General features: G+C 40.7%; 2 protein-coding genes across 6 annotated transcripts in view; one reads left to right on the forward strand and one right to left on the reverse strand.

The window, feature by feature from the left end:
• Positions 1-2,897: 2,897 nt before the first annotated feature.
• tmed1a (transmembrane p24 trafficking protein 1a) lies at positions 2,898-7,549 on the forward strand. Its single transcript, XM_062439659.1, has 4 exons — positions 2,898-3,308; positions 5,043-5,140; positions 5,463-5,649; positions 5,798-7,549. The coding sequence occupies exons 1-4, from the start codon at positions 3,114-3,116 to the stop codon at positions 6,014-6,016; spliced, it is 699 nt and encodes a 232-aa protein (XP_062295643.1). The 5' UTR covers positions 2,898-3,113; the 3' UTR covers positions 6,017-7,549.
• Positions 7,550-7,831: 282 nt separating this feature from the next.
• dnm2a (dynamin 2a) overlaps positions 7,832-20,856 on the reverse strand; it is a 29,103-nt gene continuing 16,078 nt past the window's right edge. For 2 of the 5 annotated variants that reach the window (XM_062439620.1, XM_062439618.1), the window contains exons 12-21: positions 20,038-20,108; positions 18,712-18,763; positions 17,655-17,666; positions 15,113-15,223; positions 13,135-13,244; positions 12,841-12,952; positions 12,161-12,325; positions 11,229-11,452; positions 10,661-10,924; positions 7,832-10,375 (exon numbers count right to left, since the gene is read on the reverse strand). In XM_062439620.1, the coding sequence (XP_062295604.1) occupies positions 10,303-10,375; positions 10,661-10,924; positions 11,229-11,452; positions 12,161-12,325; positions 12,841-12,952; positions 13,135-13,244; positions 15,113-15,223; positions 17,655-17,666; positions 18,712-18,763; positions 20,038-20,108 (1,194 nt within the window). In that variant the 3' untranslated portion in view covers positions 7,832-10,302. Of the gene's footprint in view, positions 10,376-10,660; positions 10,925-11,228; positions 11,453-12,160; positions 12,326-12,840; positions 12,953-13,134; positions 13,245-15,112; positions 15,224-17,408; positions 17,442-17,654; positions 17,667-18,711; positions 18,764-20,037; positions 20,109-20,856 lie in introns of all 5 variants that reach the window. The other 3 variants (XM_062439621.1, XM_062439619.1, XM_062439617.1) reach the window with 2 other exon arrangements.

Here is a 20,856-nt window from a genome sequence, read left to right on the forward strand (position 1 = left end):
AGCGTTGCTTCAATAGGGTTGGAGAGATAGATGAGTGTTGAGAGATGGTGACGGTGACAGTGTGAAAACGTAGCAAAATGGGTGGGCTCTCTTGTGGTTGATTCAAGTGGTGATGCCTCAGAAAAAGATCAGACTCAGACATAGAAAATCATAAAATGTATCAGCAAAGCCCCTTTGGAGGCTTCAGAGATGCACCTACAAACATCAAAATGATATTCTACTTCATGCAAACTTTTTCCAATGCAGCTGCAGAACCTGACAATCAGTTAAAAAGCCTCAAGGTAAAAGACAAAGCAAGTGAATGCATTTAACCTCCCCTTCACACCCTCCTACTTCACTGTAATAGCAATGTTGAAATACCCCCATTCACACTTCCTCTCCGTCTTATTCTTGCTCAGTGGTTTGTCTCATTGTCTGACAAGAACCGGTACTTCAACATTAAGTTTGAGACATGATACAGTGAGGCTAAGTGGTATGTTAAGAGAACTGTTTGCACCGTCAGTTTGTTATATTAATTGCGGGTACGAATACATATTCATTCTTTTGGATCTGATCACAATTACATTTCTAAAAAAATATTCAAGAAAATACATCACCTCTGAAATTAATAGTGTGTTTGTATAATAGATGAACGTGGACATGGGGAAAAAATGGTAGCTACAGACCAGGGTTAGAAGTTATTGCTGTTGTCTTAGCAGGCGAGAACTCTTTGGAAAGAGACAACAGCTTACATGTCAAAATACAGCAGTTATTGTATTTGAAAAGTAATGAATTCTTTTTTAATACTATTTCTCACATGGATTTCTTCTGACATTTAATGGATAAGCTATTTGCATCCCTTTTGTTGACCCTAGAACGAGGAGTTTCTCAACTTGGATGATGAATGATTGAGTTGTGACAGCATGACTAGTAGACCAGATCAGTGTTAGAAGGCCCAAGGCTGAATACACTGAACTGAAAACCTGAAGAGCATCATGTGATGGTAGAAAGTTAGACCTTCATGAATAGAGGGTGGCATACTAAAGAACTACATACTACTGCTCTGTTGCTGACTTCTAAGCAGATTTTTTCCTGCAAAGATAAACTAAGAGTTATGTAACTGTTAAAAACTGTCAGTGATACAACAAGTCTCACAAATACGATCAGTTAGTGGGGGGTTTCTTATCAGGAAATGAATATATTATGGTATCAAAGTAATAATTTCATTTGCTGGGACATCTTGATAACGACTATCTAAAAAATACACATATGAGATAATAAGTGATAGCAGTTTCCTTTAATATAAAACCAGTACAAAACACATGCTTAATGCAATGCATGTTTCATGATGATTTAATGCATGATGTATTGTTAAATCCTCTTGATGATCATGTCACTATTAGTTCACTATTAGGATTGAATGGCTGTTGAATTCCAATGCCATCAAATGAGGTGGAATCTGTTTATATACGAAAGGGCATTTGAATAGACTCTTTTCTCAGAAAAATTAAGATATTTTTTTATGAAATTGGAGGTCAACAGCTGCATGTTGCTGCCTACAGAAACAGTACTAATGCTGGTAAGACATTGGATTCCTGACACAGCTGTATTTCTTTCTCACTCCAGTTCATTGTAAACTGTTGACATATGACTAAACATGTAAGTATGTTCTCATCTGATTTGTTAACTTTCCCTGTACTACATGTTTTTGTTTTTAGTACGCACACTCATCTGCTGTGCTATAAAACTCACCATCCACCCACTAGCTTGCAAATGTGACATTTAGCTTTCAATTATCTATTTGGTCTAGCTGCAACATGTAGATGCCTAATTTGGTGGTATATTATTTAGGTATGACTTAATCGAGAGTCATTAATTGGTGATTAATGACTTGGTGACAGATTAGAGGAACACGGTACAGGACTGAATGCTTGATCCCTACAGTCATCCGTTGGCTCTTTTGTGCTGTGGGGAGCATTTTGCTGGCATGGTTTGGGTCCTGCAAATCAACACAAAGTAGTTCTGAGTGATCCCCTTTATCGTATGATGAAACATTTCTATCCTGATGGGAGCGGTGTCTTCCAGGACGACACATAGGGCACAAGAGGTCACTGAATGGTTTGATGAGTATGAAAATTATGTGAATCATATACTATGTCTTTCACAGTTACCAGATCTCAACCTGTTTTAACACCTATGGGATATTTTGGACTGACATGTTAGACAGTGCTCTTCATATTCCCCCCTAACATCTTTGAGAAGAATGGTTCTTCCCTACAGTAGAGTTCACAGACTGTAGAATGAAGGCCAAGGAGCACTGAAGCTGTTCTGGCAGCACATGGTGGCCAGACACCTTACTAAGACCCTTCATGTTTGGTTTTCCTTTAATGTGTCACCCATCTGTGTGATGTAAGTCACGTATCACATAAACTCATAGTGATTTGATCATTTCTTAAAATTGAACTACATTAACTTAAGACACATTCTGCATTAATTTATGTCATAATATATCATAAGTCATACAGTAGCTGTAGGTTAAGCATTGTACCCTTATTATAAAGTATTACTGAGGCGTTTGTTTAAAAGATATTAACAAACTCATATCAAGATCATGGTCCCTTTTCTTGTCTGTCTTTAACCATAGCTCCCCCTATAGGATATAACCTGCCATGAAAAGTACAGCATGTGTTAATTAACTGTAAAAAACACAAGAAAAGAAAAGAAAGAAAAAAGTAGTAATTATAGAAAATGATTCAATCAATGCAAGTATAAGTCTAATAAAAGTATGAGAAGCAATACAAATTTAAACACAATATATAGGCTACATGCACAGTAATGTTTGAGATTTATACTTCAGGTGCACTCACACACTACATGACATGGGTGTATTGTACCTTGTCACCTATCCTGTTTTGCGTGAGGCTGCAGTCCAGACTGCGCAGCGCTATTGGTCGACACAGAAAAGTGGATCCACTCATTCAGCTTTGATCAAGGAACCAATTACTCTCAGGCGATTCTCCAACCGTCGGATTATGAGAGTAAGCAATTACAGATATACAGTAAAATTGCTTTATTGTGCATGTGTAACATAGAAAAACGTCGCTCGAAGTTGGTGAAAGTGAAATAAATGAACTATGCACTGCGTGCGGAGGATGATGAATGTTTCTGCTCAGCTCTTTTTGCTGGCATGTTATAGTCTGACTGTAGGCTTCACTTTGGCTTTGGGGCCAAAGCAGGACACGGATTTTACATTTCTATTACCTGCTGGCAGCACAGAGTGTTTTTACCAAACCACAGTGAGGAACGACATCATGGAGGTTGAGTACCAGGTAAATACAGTTTGCTCTCTCTTGTCTCTCTGGTGCTTTGACAGTGTAATGTCGTGTTGAGTTTTGGACAGTTTCATTAAAGTTTGTGAATAATGTCTAAATGAAAAACAATTGACTAGGCTTTGGACTTTGTCTTGCATGCAGAGAGATAAGAAATCCATTATCTGTTGTTGCAGAACACACCTGTCCTGTGTAAGAGGTAAAAAAAAAAACCCCACAAATTATAGAAACTGCAAAAATACATTTTAAAAGTACTGAACTTAACGCAAATACATATTTGCCAGTATTGTACTATAAAGAAAACTACTATAGCCCACTATATTAAACAGCCGGCCTGAATTTCCAAGCACACCAGTACTCAAGTCTCTAATAATGTGTTATTGTGTCATTTTATGGCCATGACCTTTGCATTATTTAATTTTCTATCATCACACCACAGTCATCAAGGCTATAAAGGGTTGTAAAGTCACAATCCTGGCTGCCCTGCTATGTCACGTGGAACAGTTGACACATAATGCTCCAAAGTTGCTGCACAGGGGTCTCATTCACCAAACTTGTATCAAACCTTTATTCAAGAGACAGTCATAAATACACTACAGTTAACCCGTAGGCTGAAGGCTGCTTCATTATGTGTAACGATACACGTGTGTGGCTGCACATTCTGACACATTTCGGGAATACTGCAGCCCATAAAACAGGCAGAAGATCATGTATAAATGAACACAGTATGAAACATTTGTGTTTATTTAAGAATGACAGGGTTGTCTTGAATGTGGGTATGCAAAAATATTGGCCTGCGGGCCAAATCTGACTTTCCAACTTAAATATTATGCCCCATAACGGAGGCTGAGGTTATACCTTTGATTTCAGCACTCCACACTTTACTTGACTTTTCATAAATCGAAAGTAGATTTAAAAAAAAAGTAAACACAAGGCTCATGTGAATCCCAATAAATAGCCTTAAATGACCTTGTAACAAGGACAGGTACATAACATAATTTGATCAAAAAATATCAGATTTTTGTCAATAAAAATAATTGGTACTTTTGCTTTACCCATAAAGCAGTAGGCCACTGTTTATTGTGTGTGTCTGTGGTTTAACAGAATATTTCTTCATGTTTACGAGTCTCATTTTCTCCATGAGTATTAACATAAGCTGCTGTCACTCTATTAGCCCTTATTTATTAATGGAAATGATGACATTTGCCTTCAGATGCAACCCTAAAACAGTTTTAAACGAACAAAAACATATTTAAAACATTTGGTTGTGTTTTAATCATGCCTGTACAACATTGCCCCCCCCCCCCAATAGTCAATGCTGAAAGAAACTGGCCCAGGGTTGGACCTAATGGTTGACCCTGGTCCAGAGGTTTGCAATTCTTGTTGAACCAATTATATGATTTAAGAAGAACACCAAACCTTGAGAAAATGAATGCATCCCTAACAGGGCTTCTGAACTCTGTCTGACCCCATCTTATGGAAAAGAGAATTTCAGATACAGATATACAGATTGTCCCATTATTATCGCTGTGGGGTGATATGTGAGCTCAGTGTACTATCAGGATTTAAATTTGAATGTCAAAGAGACTTTGCGAAGATAGTCTAATGAAATCATGAACTGTGAGCTGCAAGCCTGGAATAAAAATGTAAAGATAACTTTAGAAATGTGAGTGAGTGCTGAGTAAGTCTGTACATCCTCCCTTACTGAACTCTATCCTCGTGTTTCTCCTACAGGTGATAGCTGGGTCGGGTCTAGATGTCGGTTTTGCCCTTATTTCACCCAGCGGACACCGGCTGGCCTCTGACTTCAGGAGATCTGACGGTATCCACATGTGGGTCACCTAATTGCTTTCCAACAACTATCTCCCTTTGATGTAATGCTCAATCCCTGCAGTACTCTTTACTAGGATCAAAACCAATTAAGTAAAACTGAATCATAAACAAGCATTAAGGCAGCAGTCAATTACAGTGCATTCTGGAAAACCAGTGACCTCATTTCAGATCAGCACTTCTTTCCCCTTTCAAAAAACAGCACTATGTTCTACTTGCATGTTCCATTTTCAGCAGGAGATTCATAAAAGCAAATGCTTACACTCCGCTGTTTTTGTCAAGGGCGTTTGAAACCTCTCCTCAAAATCTGATACCTTCCTGCAGGGTGGATCCCACAGAGGATGGTGACTACCGGGTGTGTTTTGACAACAGCTTCAGTAAACTGTCAGAGAAGATGGTGTTCTTTGAGGTGATTATTAATAGACATAGTGGCACAAGAGGAGGCCGAGATGAGTGGGCAGATGCAGCGGTGCCAGAGAACTTGGTGGAGTACAGACTGGAGGACATCAGGGTGAGAAGGAAAAATAAACTCCTATTACATCTGCTTCAGATATGATTCCCCTCCAGATCTCACTTTAGTCATCTCATGCCATACTATCTGATCTCTCAACATTCTGTTTCATCTCTTCCTGTCTGCCGTTCTTTCCTTCCTCTCCCAGGCCATGATGGACCTTGTGTATGAGCGCCTGGAGAGGACTCGTCAGGTGCAGACCATGCTGAAGGCCTTTGAGGCGAGGGATCGCTACCTTTTGGAAGATAACCTGTGGCGGGTGTCCTTCTGGTCGTGCCTCAACCTACTTGTCATGCTCGCCGTCGCAGCCACTCAGATTTACACCCTGCAAAACCTCTTCCATGACACCAAGCGGGTCTGCACATAGTCATCTCAGAACTTTCATGACCTCCAAGAAGGAAAAGCAGAACCTGCGTGCAATAACACTTTCAAGATTGACACTAAAAAAGTGTGATAGGGAGTTGTACAGTTGATAGTTCTCATTTAGAAACTGACTTAACATGCAGTGTGAATTTATTCATTGCCGCTAAAATGTGCTTGCTTTGATGTTTTGTGAATATGTGAGTAATAGAACTTCCAGTCATGTTAACACCTGAAAGTAGCATTTAGGCTACCATACTGTAAAAGGAGCACACACACAAACAAACACAAGTTAAATACTTGTAGCACTGAATTTGCTGAAATCTGGCGAATGTAGAAAACCACAGCGGTTCAAACTGGAATGTTGCTTTATTTACTGTTGCTTTACAGATACTAAATGTAACATTTACATTTATTGCTCGACTATGTTTTATCAAACCAATTGCCCAAACAACCCAAAATCTAAATCAGACTTTATTGCTGAACCGTGATTAAAAAAAAAAAAAGTTTTCCCACAGTCATTACAGCAATCTCCCTTATTGATTTCTTCACCTGGAGGTTGAAAAGGCAGCACACAGTGAAGTCACACAGATGAGAAGTTGGTTTTGGTTGAATCATTCATCTCCTCACCTATATGTGAATGTGTCATGTGTTTCATTCAATTGCACTTAGCAGTAAAACCATAAATAACAAAGTAGGCTATGGATGATTTAAAATGCCTACAGAATAACAAATCAAGTAAGATGAAGTGAAATACAAAAGCATAAAAGATAATACATATGACGTGTATTGAAATTCACTTGATTTGTTATTTAGGCAGTTTAAAGCTTCTATAGTTGGCAGAAGCCATTGTGCATTTCAATCACTGCTACTATGGTTACGTACTCAAACTGAACTTCCTGAGCTGTCATTAACCTTTTTTGTGGTAAAGCATGCTCAGTGGTAACACTCCACCACCTGAAAGGTATTTTCTGTCGTCACAGAACTGAAACACATCGCAATAATAAAGCAAACATCCTTATTCTGAACAGTCTTTGTAAATCGGCACTGTATCCTGTAATGTATCCCTAAAAGTTACATCATATGTTAAATTACAATTTATGTTTAAATTCCAAACTATTACAAATTAGTTCCAACCACGCTCGGAAATATTATAAATTTTAGTATTTAGAACTATTTTTTATTACATTTACTGTTGAAAATTACTTTCAATAAAATATTTTTTTTAAAGTTTTACTGGCAGGTGGAGGCCTGTAACGGCATAAAGCTTTCTCATTTCAAGTGAATTGAAAATGAGACGTGCAATTCTTCTGTGGTACCGCTGTTATCGTGGGTTGAAGTCATTTCTTGTCCACTGCTGGCTGGTCAACGTCACCACTGGTTTCGACGGGGAGCCGGGCGCCTGTTCAGGAACAATCAACCAACGTTAATCTCTCAACGGTGTGACGTGCATTTTGACATGCAAAACTATCCAGTAATATGAACAGCAAGGGACGTTTGTGATTAGGTAATCTCCATTAGTGAGAGGGCAACAAAACATCCGCCACTTCATCAGAGGATATGTTTAGACACAAACCAGCAGGGGCTTTTTTTTAAACAACAGACTACTACACTTACACCTTGGTGAAAATGCATGTGTTGAGTGTAAAGAGCAGTGACTATTGTTTTCCTCTCTGAAACAGGAAGGCTGCCAGCAGAGGGTTGCCATAGGAACATTTGCATTGGTTTGTAGATAGTGAGGGCATTGAGGAGAGGAAAACCAGGAGTACTACATTGTGAGAGAAGAGAGAGTAGATCACACAGGACACAAAGAGACACCAACCACCAGAGACAGTCCCTTTATTGTACACAACACCTCTTTATTTACTTTCCTTTCTAAATCAGTTCATCTTGTTTATTCAAATCAATTAATTGCTACAGAGGCACTTGACAAGGGTTTGCAAAACAAAAGAAAAGAAATTTTTGCAGGTTGGTTTCCAATCCCTTCCACTAGATCAAACCAGGGGAGGGAAAGAGGAAGGGAGACAGGGTACATCCATTAGGAAGGAAAGGCATTATTGCCACAACCTAATATAATACAGGACATTTACAGTGTAGGCTTCTCAAGGGCCGGTTTGAGTGACAGGTGCCTTAAAATGACAAGGGAATTTAATCAACTTTGGCCAATCAGATGTATTATCACATGAATTATAATCTGTGTATCAAGGGTTTGTGTAAGATCAAGTGTGACGGGCTTCAGTCTGAGGAATCAGGGCTGTTTTATAAGCATACTTCACTCCTTCTGGCACTGTCACTGAAAGCCAGACCTTTAGAGAAATGCAGGGGGGGAAAAAAGCACATTCTGTCCCACGGCTCTGTGGTTTAAGACAGTTTCAAATTATTAACAGTTGCTTTGTCTTGTCAGGTTGAATCATTAAGACAGAATAAAGTCTAGACAGCTTCTCTAGACAGGATGTGCCTTCATACACCACAACTTCCGCCACCCGCTCACCGCCACTACTGATCAAACCAAAAATAGAAAACATCCCAATGTAGCCCAATGTCACTTTCCCTTCCCCATAACACCTAAAAATTTTGAAGGAAAGATTTAATATAAATGGTCAAATACCCTCACAAAGCAATCAAAAGATATCCAATAGCAAATAATCACAGCTGTGTAGATGTGCCCTCCCAACATATAACACGTTTAGACACCTAATCCCTGTAGCACAACCCCAATAACAGTCCAGGACAAGCTGAGGGGGCTGAGTAGCGTATAGATGCACAGAGCTGATACAATTGCAACCAAAACATCGAAAGAAATGACAAATGCCCAGGTTATAAATAATGCATCAGAAGAGGACCAATCGTTTTTTTCCCTACATCCAAGGCTAATCTATGAAATAATAATGTTAGTGCATCCTTAAATATGATGACTGCAGTTGCATTTTAACATGTTGGGCTTTGATTATTATCAGTAGAAGATTGTTGACATCAACCCTCCTATAAAATAAGATACAAGTGCTACCTCCCCGGCATGGGCCAGCTATATACATGATATTTTAAATGCATGGAAGCAGATAGCAATAGCAATAATAAATGTCCTCGGAAACCCTGTCCAGAAAGAGATGTGCCAACTCCTCCATTCTAAATACCATCTTTATACTCTAAAACACAGTTCTACCCTCATCTACACACCCCGCTGCTTCACTGAGTTTTACCCTCATTGAGAGGAAACTGTACTGTGTGCTCTGTTCTACGTGAATCAGCTAATCCAGGAATGAACAAAGTCTACCCGAAGGCCTCATTGGGGTTCAACTGAGATTAAAGGGATTAATATTCAAGGCTTTAACAACTCAGAATCAGTGGAGAGAGAGCGACCCGCAAAGTGCAGACAGCCTTGTGTTTGTCTCTCTCCGTCTCCCGGGTTTTCGTGCATAGTGTTCTGGTAACGGACTACAACATCCCAGTTATGAGTGGCTTGTTGTAAGGCTAAATGGTTAGAAGTGCTCGGATTATACTGATCAATCTGTATGACATCTGTTAATTATGGAAGGAAATTCACAGAGAGGGGCTGCAACCCTGCCCTGTGTCTTCTCATGCTTTGTTTTTGCTTTGATTAGGATTTCACTTTTAAAGCTACATTTATGACGGTCATTAAAAAGGACAAAGTCACTCAAATAAAATAACACAAGGAAAGAAAAATGTAATCGACATCACCAGAATAATAACAGTGAGAATAAGCTATTGTGTTCTCAGTATGAAATCAGTTAGGAAATGAAAACCCAGTAACACATTAACAACAGGTTAAGTGTGTATGTTACACAGAGATCTAGACTTCGGCGTCTGGGCCAATCTAAGAAGGTGGAGGGAGGGGAGAGGAAAGCCAGCCTTTAACAGTTAATAAGTTATTTAATGAGCTTCTGCTGGGCACCTTGTCATAGGACATAAACAAGTTATTACAATAAAAAAAAGCTCATGAACTGAATTTGAGACATGGTCTCCTATTGGTAGAAGCTAAATGCATCCTGCAGATTAACAGGGTCTTATTTTGTATTACACAATATCCACAGCAGTCAAATGTAATGTTCAAGTGGTTAAGGGCTTTCTTTCATTCATGTGCACTGATAAAGACGGTATTAGCAGCTTATTAACATTGCTTGAAGAGACATTACTATGGCTGGACGATGCACGTTATGCACCGCTATCAGTCAGCCTCTCCCCTCTTAGCCCCTGCCCACGGCCTATAGTGTGCAGATACACATATCGAACCCACACACAAACACACACAATTAGGTGGGCTTGGCCACAGGTCTAGTCTAGCAGGGAAGGCTCAGCAGGGCGGATAATGGTGGGCCGGTGAGAAGGAGCACCAGGGGGTCTTCGGCTGCAACGAGGAGAGAAGATACAGAACAAGGAGTGAGACGTGCTCACAAGGAGAGAAACCAAAATAACCCGACAGAGAGAAAATCAGGAAGAGAGAGGGAGAGAGAAAACTACAAGTGAGAAAAGAATGAATGCAGAGAAAATCTCAAATACAGAGGTGGGATAACTGGTGAAAGTGATAAATACCTGGGTAATGATGAGACGTTAGCGACAAAACCTTAAAATACAGCGCAACAAAAATGAGAAAATGAGGCATTAATGATCAAATTATAAAAGGAAGTCATACTTAGGGACACCGGGTGGGATACGGGCTGGCCGGGAAGGGATCTGTGGAGGTGCACTGAAGGGATCCTGGTGGCTGTTGAAGGCATTGATCGGTGGACCTGGGCGAGAGGGGATTGGGGGTGCGCCGAAGGCTGGAGACGGGTTGAGTGGAGCTCCAAAGCCAGGGGAAGGGTTCATGGGTGGTCCTGGAGTTGGGCCCCGAACAGCAGGGGGACGGCTGGGGGGCGGGGCTGCTGAAGGAGGCGGCCTGCGCTGAGGGGTTGGGCTGGGACAAGGACACAGGAGAAAATGAAACTCACAATGATAATAATGACCTCAAAGATCACATTATTTCCTGAGGCGGTGAAGGTCAGGCAGTTTTATCCGACCTCATTCCAGGAAAAAAAAGTAAGAATTGTTTCATGCTGTTTTATTTCTTTTTTATATATATAAAGTATATAAAGACTGAAAGATTTGACTTCTCCTCAATGTTTCTTATCGCATATATTTAATGTCATTGGTGTGTCATTAGATACTGAATGGTCCAGCTGTTACACTCAAAGTTCAACTAAATGCTGGTTATATCTCACCTGGCTTCCTGCATCCAGTTGTCATTTACAGGTGGGGGTACTGGGGTGGTGATGGTGTTGGCGCTGATGTCGCCAATAATTAGAAGTGCCTCCTTGAGCGCGTGATACATGCGCAACATTTCGTCTCTCCGCTGGGCCTGATCAGCCGACTCCTCCATTAAACTGTTCTGGTCCCCAGACGAGTAGAGGTAGGCCAGCAGCTCTGAGTGAATGAAGTCCTTTGCCTGGATGGAAGCAAAAAAAATGTAACACAGATAGTGGTGACTTGCATCGATAGAGATTTTTAGATGTGGGGTAGCTATAGCCAAAAGGTTCAGTTATAGATGGAAAATATTTGATCTGTAAACAAAATGACACAAGGAGCAGCTCAGTGAACAGCAGCATGCATCATAAATTATTGGTTAAAGACCATGATTTAATGTGAATTACATGACATGTCAAACACTGCAAATAATTCATTCATAGTCAGTTTATTTGATCATTAGCTCAGATCACTGATTCATTAGATGCCTTGATTACTTTCATACAGAATATAGTCATGTAGGAGGTAGTAGGGTGCTACATCTGCTGGATAATATATAACTGTCAGAATATATATATATATGTGTGTGTGTAAGGCATACTACATATATACAGGTTTGCATGATGGTACATAATTGTAGTGCACACCACGCAAAATTACAATATGCACTCTTTAGGCCATGAGCACTGCAAAGCAGAATTTTCACTTTTACAGTGTTTCTACAGAGATCCAGCTTCTGCTAGCATTTATCATGGCATACAGCGTGAGAGGACAGGATTTAACTTAGTAGCCTTCTTTTCTGCAAACAGTGAAAAGTAGTGCACAGTGTTAAAGATAACAGTGTGTTGGTCTATAAAGTAAATCTGGCCGTCTGTCTGTTAATGGTTCCTGTCTGCTGCTGAGTACTCACGCTGTTGATCATGAGATGCATGATGGTCTTGGGTACGAGGTCTCTGATGGATTTGTTGATGATTCCAATGTACGAATCCACTAAATTGCGGATAGTTTCCACCTGTCGCTCTAACTGAGGGTCCATAGAGAATGTGTCTGCAGGGGCAGCCTCTTCATTATCCGTCTGGGACGGACACACACACACGCACACGCACACGCACACGCACACGCACACGCACACGCACACGCACACGCACACGCACACACACACACACACACACACACACACGATGTTGGAAACAGAACATCCATCTTGTCTTATATGTGGGAACACAGAAACACAGAGGTGTATGTGCCATTGAGCAATGTAATATTACTTAATTTATGTCTTTCACATAAACTAGGGCTGGGTACTTTTAAGGTATCGACCGAAATAAATCGATACCAAGTATTATCGAAATGTCTACCGTCAAATGATACCTGCAATTGATCCTTTTAGCACCCAGAGCTAAAGCCATTTACATGTGTGGGGGGAGTGGTGGCATTTTATGCAATTAAATGCTTCTATTCACATGATGGGTACTGAGTGAAGTACTCATTTGGTATCGGTATCACTTTAAAAAGGTACTTGGTAATGGTATCGTAATTTTTTTAACAATACCCAACCCTAATCGAAAACAGAAAGCCCCAGCCACATACCTGGTCCTTCTCTGGATAAACTCCTGCCCTGAGGAAGGATGCTTTCCAGCTGTCCACATCCTCTTGAGAGTCACATGCCAGTTCTATTTGGCGAAGATCCTTGTACACGTTCCTGTACAGATAAACAATAAACAAACACAAGTACTTGTGTGTGTGTGTGTGTGTGTGTGTGTGTATGTGTGTGTGTGTGTGTGTGTGTGTGTGTGTAGGCCTAACAAGCAAACAAAGACAAGTATGCACACATAAAGACACAGATGAAGGTCATTCACAAAGACAGACAAGCATGACCCTGACCTCGATTCAGTGTTGAAGATTGCAAAGATGTGCTTTGTGGACATAAAGCCTTTCTCCACATCTCTTAACTTCAGGTTATCCAGGGGCAGCATATACTTCTTTTCTTTTTCCTAGCATGAGACAGAGAGTTTTGTAGAAGGAACACCATAAACATACAAAAATAATCAAAACAAATAAATCTTTCAATTTTTCAAAACAGACAACCCTGAAACCAGGAACAGAAATAAGTCACATCTGCGCAAAGTGAGGATATCTGTATATTTTGGTAATGGAGATGATAACATGATAGTATGCAATGCATTTCCTGTGTGTGAACGACCACCAGGCTGGTAAGTAAAGAAATGCATGATTAGGGAGAGGAGGAGGAGAGGAAGAAAAGGAGGAGCGTGAAGGAGTTCTGGGGGATGGGGTGCCAGCTTTCACTGCTGAGCAGAGACATCTGGAAGCATTTATGTCTGCACTAACACAGAGAGTGGCGCAGGCCCAACAGTTACATCACTCAGTTCCACACAATCCCCAGCCCCCACCACACACACACACACACACACACACACACACACACACACACACACACACACACACACACACACACACACACACACACACACACACACACACACACACACACACACACACACACACACACACACACACACACACTTTACTGCAAGTGCAAAGACAAACAAACATAAATGGGACTCAACAAACACATATCATGATATTCGGGAGTGCGCATAAACACACACACAATGATGTGACCAACTGCTGAAACCCTAATAGACACAGGAGGATTCATGTGGACAAGCGTCTACACACATGCACACTTGTACACACACAATCACACCCCCCTCCGGCCCCCGTAACCCAGTACGATTTCCTGCAAATTCCAAAGTCAGATCCCGGCTGGAACATTTCAGCCCGCCTGCCACGTCAGTTTGCCTCCACCATCCTCCCGCTCTCGTTCTCTTTGCTTTTTCGCAAAAAGCGACCAACGTTAAAATACACCATTTTCAGTTGGTGTTTGGACACACTGAGGCCACTCGTCTGGAGTTCATCTTTAGTAGTGGTTTGTAGTGGTATCTTTTAGGGTCTTTTTATTGTGCTGGAAGAATGGATACCGCTGAGGCCTTGGGACGCGGATTAAGCGGTGAGTAAGGCAATTACAATGCTATCTATGCACTTAAGGAGATATGGTCAATTTAGTTCAAACAGTCCTTTGAGTTCAGTTTAAAATTAAATGATCAATGAAAACTAGCTTTGTCCACAACTGACATTTCCAAAAAACGAAGCAACTTGTACTGAATGTTACTTTCAAAGTCATAGACTACAACATTTGAAAAAATCTATAATATACATAAACTGTAGAGCTGAGTTTTTGCTGCGTGTGCACATACTGTAATTATTTAGCCAAATGGGAATACAGAGTAACCATTTCTATATTTATTAGTCTGAATCTATTGTAAGCAACGTTATAGAGGCTATAGCTTTAATTAAAATAATCTTAATATGTTAAATAAGATAAAGAAAAGATAAAAGCATTGTGGCGTGTCAGCAGTATTGGTTCAGACATATTAGCCGTTTCCATATACGTGGCTTTTGTTTTTTCATATGTGCAATTGTTTCACTGAGGTAATGTTTGCTCTCTCTGTCCTCTGTCCTACCGTCCTAGGGTAGTGACCTGCAGCCGCAATGACCTCGGGGTCCTTCCTCCTATCAGAGTCCTCCTCACCCCCCCGCCTGCCCAGTGTTCAGACTACCTGTTCATCCGGCTACAGCTGAACAGTAGTCTGCACATTGGTTAGGCTGGGCTGGGACACACACACCTCCAGCCAGCATGAGTGAAGACGCATGATCTACGTTTTGGGATGTCTTTATCTTTATCTTAATGCACTCCTGTGGCGCTGTGTCATCTAATCTTAACCAGACCTATTCCTGTGTGTCCAATAAAAATGAAGCAATGGAGAAGAAATCCTCTCACCTCCTCATCTTTGTACCAGGACAGGGACTCAGCAGTCAGGACAAACCAGTACTCCTTGGAGCCTCCCTTCATGATGCTGATGTTGATGGTTAGCCAGCCTTTCCTGATCACCTGCGCAGCAAATAAAAGACGTGGGAGGGAGAGAGAAGGGTAGCAGGGGAGAGAAGGGGTACCAGGAGGATGGGGAAAAACAGTTTTATCAATCCAAACTTAAACAAAGGTGACATGAGGGCCCAATTAAGAGTTGCGCTAATAATACTGGGATGTGACTGACACTAATAAAATCTTACCTGCTTACCTGCTAGATCACTGTGATTTTGGTTGTCGTCTATCTTAATTATTAAACATGTTTGCATCCGTGAATCTAATATGATTTATATATATGCTGTACGACAGAGGCACGGATTAAATGTGAGACTATTGTGTTAACAGCATGGAGAGACCATGAGATAGTAATACATGCACATTAATACATACCAAATGTAACATGGCTATATGTATACAAAAGCATCAAATGGTTTAGTTGAAAACACTGAAGAGGGATGTCGTCCATGTTCGTCTTCACTCAACAGAAATGAAATCCTTAAACCAACAAACATGACCAGATGGTGTCCAGACCATGCTAGCCCCAATACTGAGGCAAAGATCAAGGGTCGGCGGTGGTATGTTAGTGTCAGCAGGTCAGTAGAAGCTAGCCTATATACTGGCAATTAAAAGGGTTAGCAGGGTTAACTGGGCTCTGATATATAGGGGAAGGGGGTTAAATACTCTGTTAAGTAAGACGAGGAGAGGGGAGTGCAAACGAAGGGGGTAAGAGGAGAAAAGAAAAGCAGTGAGAGAGATTTAATGCAGAAGCTGGCACACTGATAGTTAGTAGAGCTCACAGAGAGGGACACAAATCTAAAAAGCTAAATTTAAATGTGGAGGAAACAGACAGAGTTGACCGCACTCTGAGATAAATATCCCATGCATACTATTTTGTCGCTCCTTTTTCCCCACATAGACTCTAATGAATTTCAAGTACAATTAGGTTAATTGTCTGTTCAAAGTGTACTCTTCCACTACATAAAAGCAAAGTGGAAATGTCCAGTTCAAAGCCTGCTTTAGACCTCTCTCCTGCACTCCCTCCACCCAACGGAGGACTGGAGTGAGTTATGGGGGGAAAAAAGGCTCATTAGTTTTAAAAGACGCCAACATAAACATGGGAGAGGAGGCAAGAACACAGGAGCTAAACTGGTAGTTTGCCTTGGCGAGGAAATAACTTAAACTTCTCAGAAACAAGGAAAAGTTGAAATCCCCTGTATTAAAGTCAGTTGGAAGCAACTGAGTTAAAAGGAGGAAACAATGAGATGTGAGGGGATCACAGATGAGATGCTTTTGTCTCTACACATCTAGCCCGCGGCAGACAATAGTCATAAAATGTTTAATTCATTTCTCTAAATGTAAGTGATGCAAGAGATTCATTTAAAATGTTAGATTAAATCTAAGATTATAACAAAGAATTTAATTACAGTGAAGCATGCCAATTTAAATGTGTCTTGATAGTCAGTGAGTTATGAAGATAAAGAGATGTCAACAAGCAATTTTGATGAAATCATTTAAATATATCCCAAAATCATGACCACCCACCTTATTAAACAATTATGAACAGCTCTAAACACAGAAATGTGTGTGCCTTAGAGATTTAGAGACAAGTGGTTTTTGTTGTTTTTTTCACATCAAAGTGAAATTGGACTGAATGAACACACTTTCAAAAAGAAGGTATATTAACATGCAATCCACACACACACAAAAAAAGATAAAGGCAAAGGGAATTTCAACAAATAAAACTGTGTGTTAATTGTTGTTGATTGGATTGTCCCCACACCCTCCCTGCTTTGTCCCTGATGACATTTAGGATGATTCTCACAAGGCAAACTTTTCAGTCACCCTGTACGAGGCAGCAGCAGGGGTATAAACCCAGGTACATGAGAACTGACGCCGACCACGGTCAGTGGTGGAACATTTCCCCTGTTCTCTCTATGTGGTCTTGGAGAACACACAGCAACAAAATAATCTTTTCTGGATGCAAAATATTCATATCTTGTTTAAAATGTTTGGTTGAGAAAAGGTAAAATGTTAGTAACAATCCAGATGTCCACAATTAAAGACAATTACTCTCTTATTAAAATGAAACGCACAATTACAAGAACAAAACTGTTGGATGTTACTGTAAAGACAGTTCCAAATTACTGGTAACTGTATATTGAAGCTACAATTGTAATTGATATCAGTCTGATCAGTCTGGAGACTCTACCTCCTCCTCCTGGATCTCTCCCAGTGCGCCAAGCTGCAGAGGGGTAGAACAACATTATGGTGACAGAAATCCACTTCTGTATTTGCAGGAGTTAACTGTATATCCTATTATCATGCGGCAGTCTCTCTTTCCCATCCTAACCATATTGCTAGCAGGCTGACCTGTCTGTGATGGCCTCATTTCTTCTGCATGGCCTACCCCTGCTGCCCCCTGGCAGGGTGTGGTTTATATCTGTGGGGTACTTACCAGAATCTCACCCTGCAGTAATAGGAAGAGGAGGGGAAATTAAAGCAAAGGAGGGTAGTATAAAATCATAGCCAGAGGAAATGAGAAAGCAAGCAAGCAAAGATGAGGAGAAGGAGGATGAGTGAATAGAAAAGGGTGGCAGGTGAAGGGTTGAAAGTAGAAGGAAGTTGTAAGGAAGAGTAAGAATAAAAGTTCAAGAAAAGGTTGAAAAACAGAGTGTGAAATGGTAAGAATGACAGGTTGGAAGGGAACAAAAACAGGAGGAAAAGGGAGGTAAGAATCCATGACACAACCAGAAAAAGACAAGAAGAGAAGTGAGAGAGAGAACGAAACCGAGAAAGAGAGGGAGGGAGAGAGAGAGAGGGAGAGCAAGAGTTACATGCAATTAGAATTACTTCAGATATACCACAATTTGGTTATGTCATATTTGTTGCTCAGTTGATAGTCGCGGGGTCCATGCACATACTGCTTTTCAATATAAAAAGGTGCTTGTGAGTTAATGATAAGGCAACAAAACAACCAAAACAATTGAGAAATTAATTGTTGCTTTGCTTTGCTTGAGAATAACATGCCTGTGTCACATGCAAACAGCAATTAATAATATTGTTTCAGAAAAGCGGGGAAGCAGGGGTCTTTTTACATTCACTAAGGCAACTCTCCCCTCAATCTTCAGAGCTTTGCAGTATTTTAAAACCACATTTCAGGATCTCGCTACACATGTGGAAATTCAACAACAAACTTGGCAAAATATCAGTCTGAATAAAAAAACAGGAAAGGAAAGGTACCTGCTTTACAACACTGAGCACAAAGACCAGCCAGTCAATATGAGGATTAGATAAGACTGGGACTGGGTACAGTCTGTAGTTAAAATGGCATACAAGAGCAGTAACATTAACAGTTAGATAAAACAAGAAGGATTAATGGTTGGGGCCTAAATCATTGCTGGAGTCAGGTATCTTCACTTGGTTGATTAATAGGCTGGTAATGGGAGGCATCAGTAAAGGGAGATTAAATCTGGCATTGGGGGAAAAGGCCTAACTGAGTGATAAAAACGTACCTGGTTGGGTATGGCCCTCTTCTTGTTTGCAGCTGTGTTTCTCTGCTGGGCGCTGTCATTTTACAAAGATGGACAAAGAAGACAATGAACACCACACCAGATACAACCAGTAGAAAATATACACACTAAATATTCATGTGTCATTTCTGTTTCAATAACATTCTGTCATACCGTGTAGTGTTTAGACAGCTTTTATGTAAATTATTTGTCTGGTTTTAGATAAATGCAAATCCAAAGTTTCATCATAATGATGTACACACACACATGAAGGTGAAATTGAGTTGTCGTATAAATGTTGGGCAACATGGAGGGTCAAACTGTCGCTCACACACATACACACATCCCCTACATCCTTTCTGTCAGCCCACCTGTTGTTGCTGTACCCTGGGGGGCTACCATCATCCAGCCTTCTGTAGTCAAGACTGAAAGTGACGTCATGAGAACAGTTAAACAGCCCTAGCTGACCTCCAACTCATTACGGCAATCCACTCGCCATGCATATGCAAGGCATAAACCGTCATACAAACGCACACACAGAAACTTGCGTTGTTACTCAGTCGTTGGCATGACGCAAACACAAAAGGGGAGCTCCACTCATGTACATGCTACTGTAATTGCTACACTAGGAACTATGTGAAGTTAACCATGAACTTCAAACCGCTGAAAGATATCCCACAAAAACAAGTCAGCACTTTGCAATGTGCAGATGAGTTTCCATTGCACAACAGCAGCTACAAGTCAGTGCAGTAAAGCATATTTAGAACTGCTTTGCCCATTGGTACAGTAAGCATTCTTCATAGGTACAGTCAAACAGCCTGCAGCAGACAGGAAGTTTATCTGTCAAGCGATCTTGCATGCATGCTTAATTGACTTCGTTTGGCAGGGATTTGGTATTGCTGCATGCAGCGCGGGGGAAGACGAGGGCAACTAATACGACCTGGACCACTGTGGAATCTACCTCCGTCAAAAGGGAGACACGTGCTCTGATGTGGCTAGATCACTAATTGGCATGCTGAACCACACTGATGCATCTGAGCTTAGAACATGTGCCTTATTACAGTATAAGCAACACAATGATACAGTCGCAGTGAAGTGATGAAAAAACTGTACAGGTATTGAAACGGCAGCTGGTTTCCTATTGATGGCTGGAAGTTACAGGATTATGGGGCTTTTTCCATTTTAAATTTGTGGATTCATAGGTTCACCTTAGACAACAGGCAAGATGGAGTTAATTGGGATCACCATGCCCGTGCTGAGAGACTGAGGTCACTGCCAACAAGCTATAAGTTGGTCTAGGAAGGGAGGGGGGAAACGAGGGGTACATACTTAGCAAAGCCGATGAAGTCTTCATGGTTGGTGTTGATGTAGGACAGCTCAATGTCAATCAGCAGCAGAACCTTAATTAGAAGCAGAAAATCATGATTAGGATGCTGAGGTCTCATTTAAACATGACATTCAGGAGGCACACGCTAGAAAGTGACAAGTTTCACTTCTAATTTTTCACTCATGTAAACTGAAAAAAAGAGCCGGCAGAGAGATAACATCTGTTGCTAGATTTCATATGAGCTAAATCTATATGTGGTCTGACAGACTGATATCATCAGTGCTGCAAATTGCAAATGTGGTAGAGCAGAGAATATGATTTTTACTCAAAAGTTTCAGTTTGTAAAAACATACTCACTCTAGCTTTGTGGTTTAAATGGTGTTTAAGGACAGGTTCACACATTTCCAAGTCTGTCCTAAACCAATAGTTAGATGCATAAATGAATATTGGAATAGGTTTTTCTCGCCGCAATCATTCCTCCTGTTCATATTGGCCATTAGAGGATTTCTTCATAACACACATACAGTGTAAATGACTAGGGACAAAAGTCCTCCTTTTGTGCAAAAATGAATTTAATATTTAATCTGAAGCTAATACGAAGGCCCCAGCCATCCAAATGAGGCGAATCAAGTAGACCTGTCAACATTAGTCTTTTTAGTTCCAAAGTTCTTCTTTTTGTTACTGTACTTTCACCACAGCTCAACAGGGAAACACAAAAAAAGATGATAAAAAGTAAATGTGGCAGATATCCACTTCATATGCCTAAGTCAGACTGCTGAAGCCGCATATAAGCTTCAAATACATTTTTAAATGCACTTCTG

This window comes from Scomber scombrus, chromosome 18, assembly GCF_963691925.1.
Source record: "Scomber scombrus chromosome 18, fScoSco1.1, whole genome shotgun sequence".
In the NCBI taxonomy this organism is placed as follows: domain Eukaryota; kingdom Metazoa; phylum Chordata; class Actinopteri; order Scombriformes; family Scombridae; genus Scomber; species Scomber scombrus.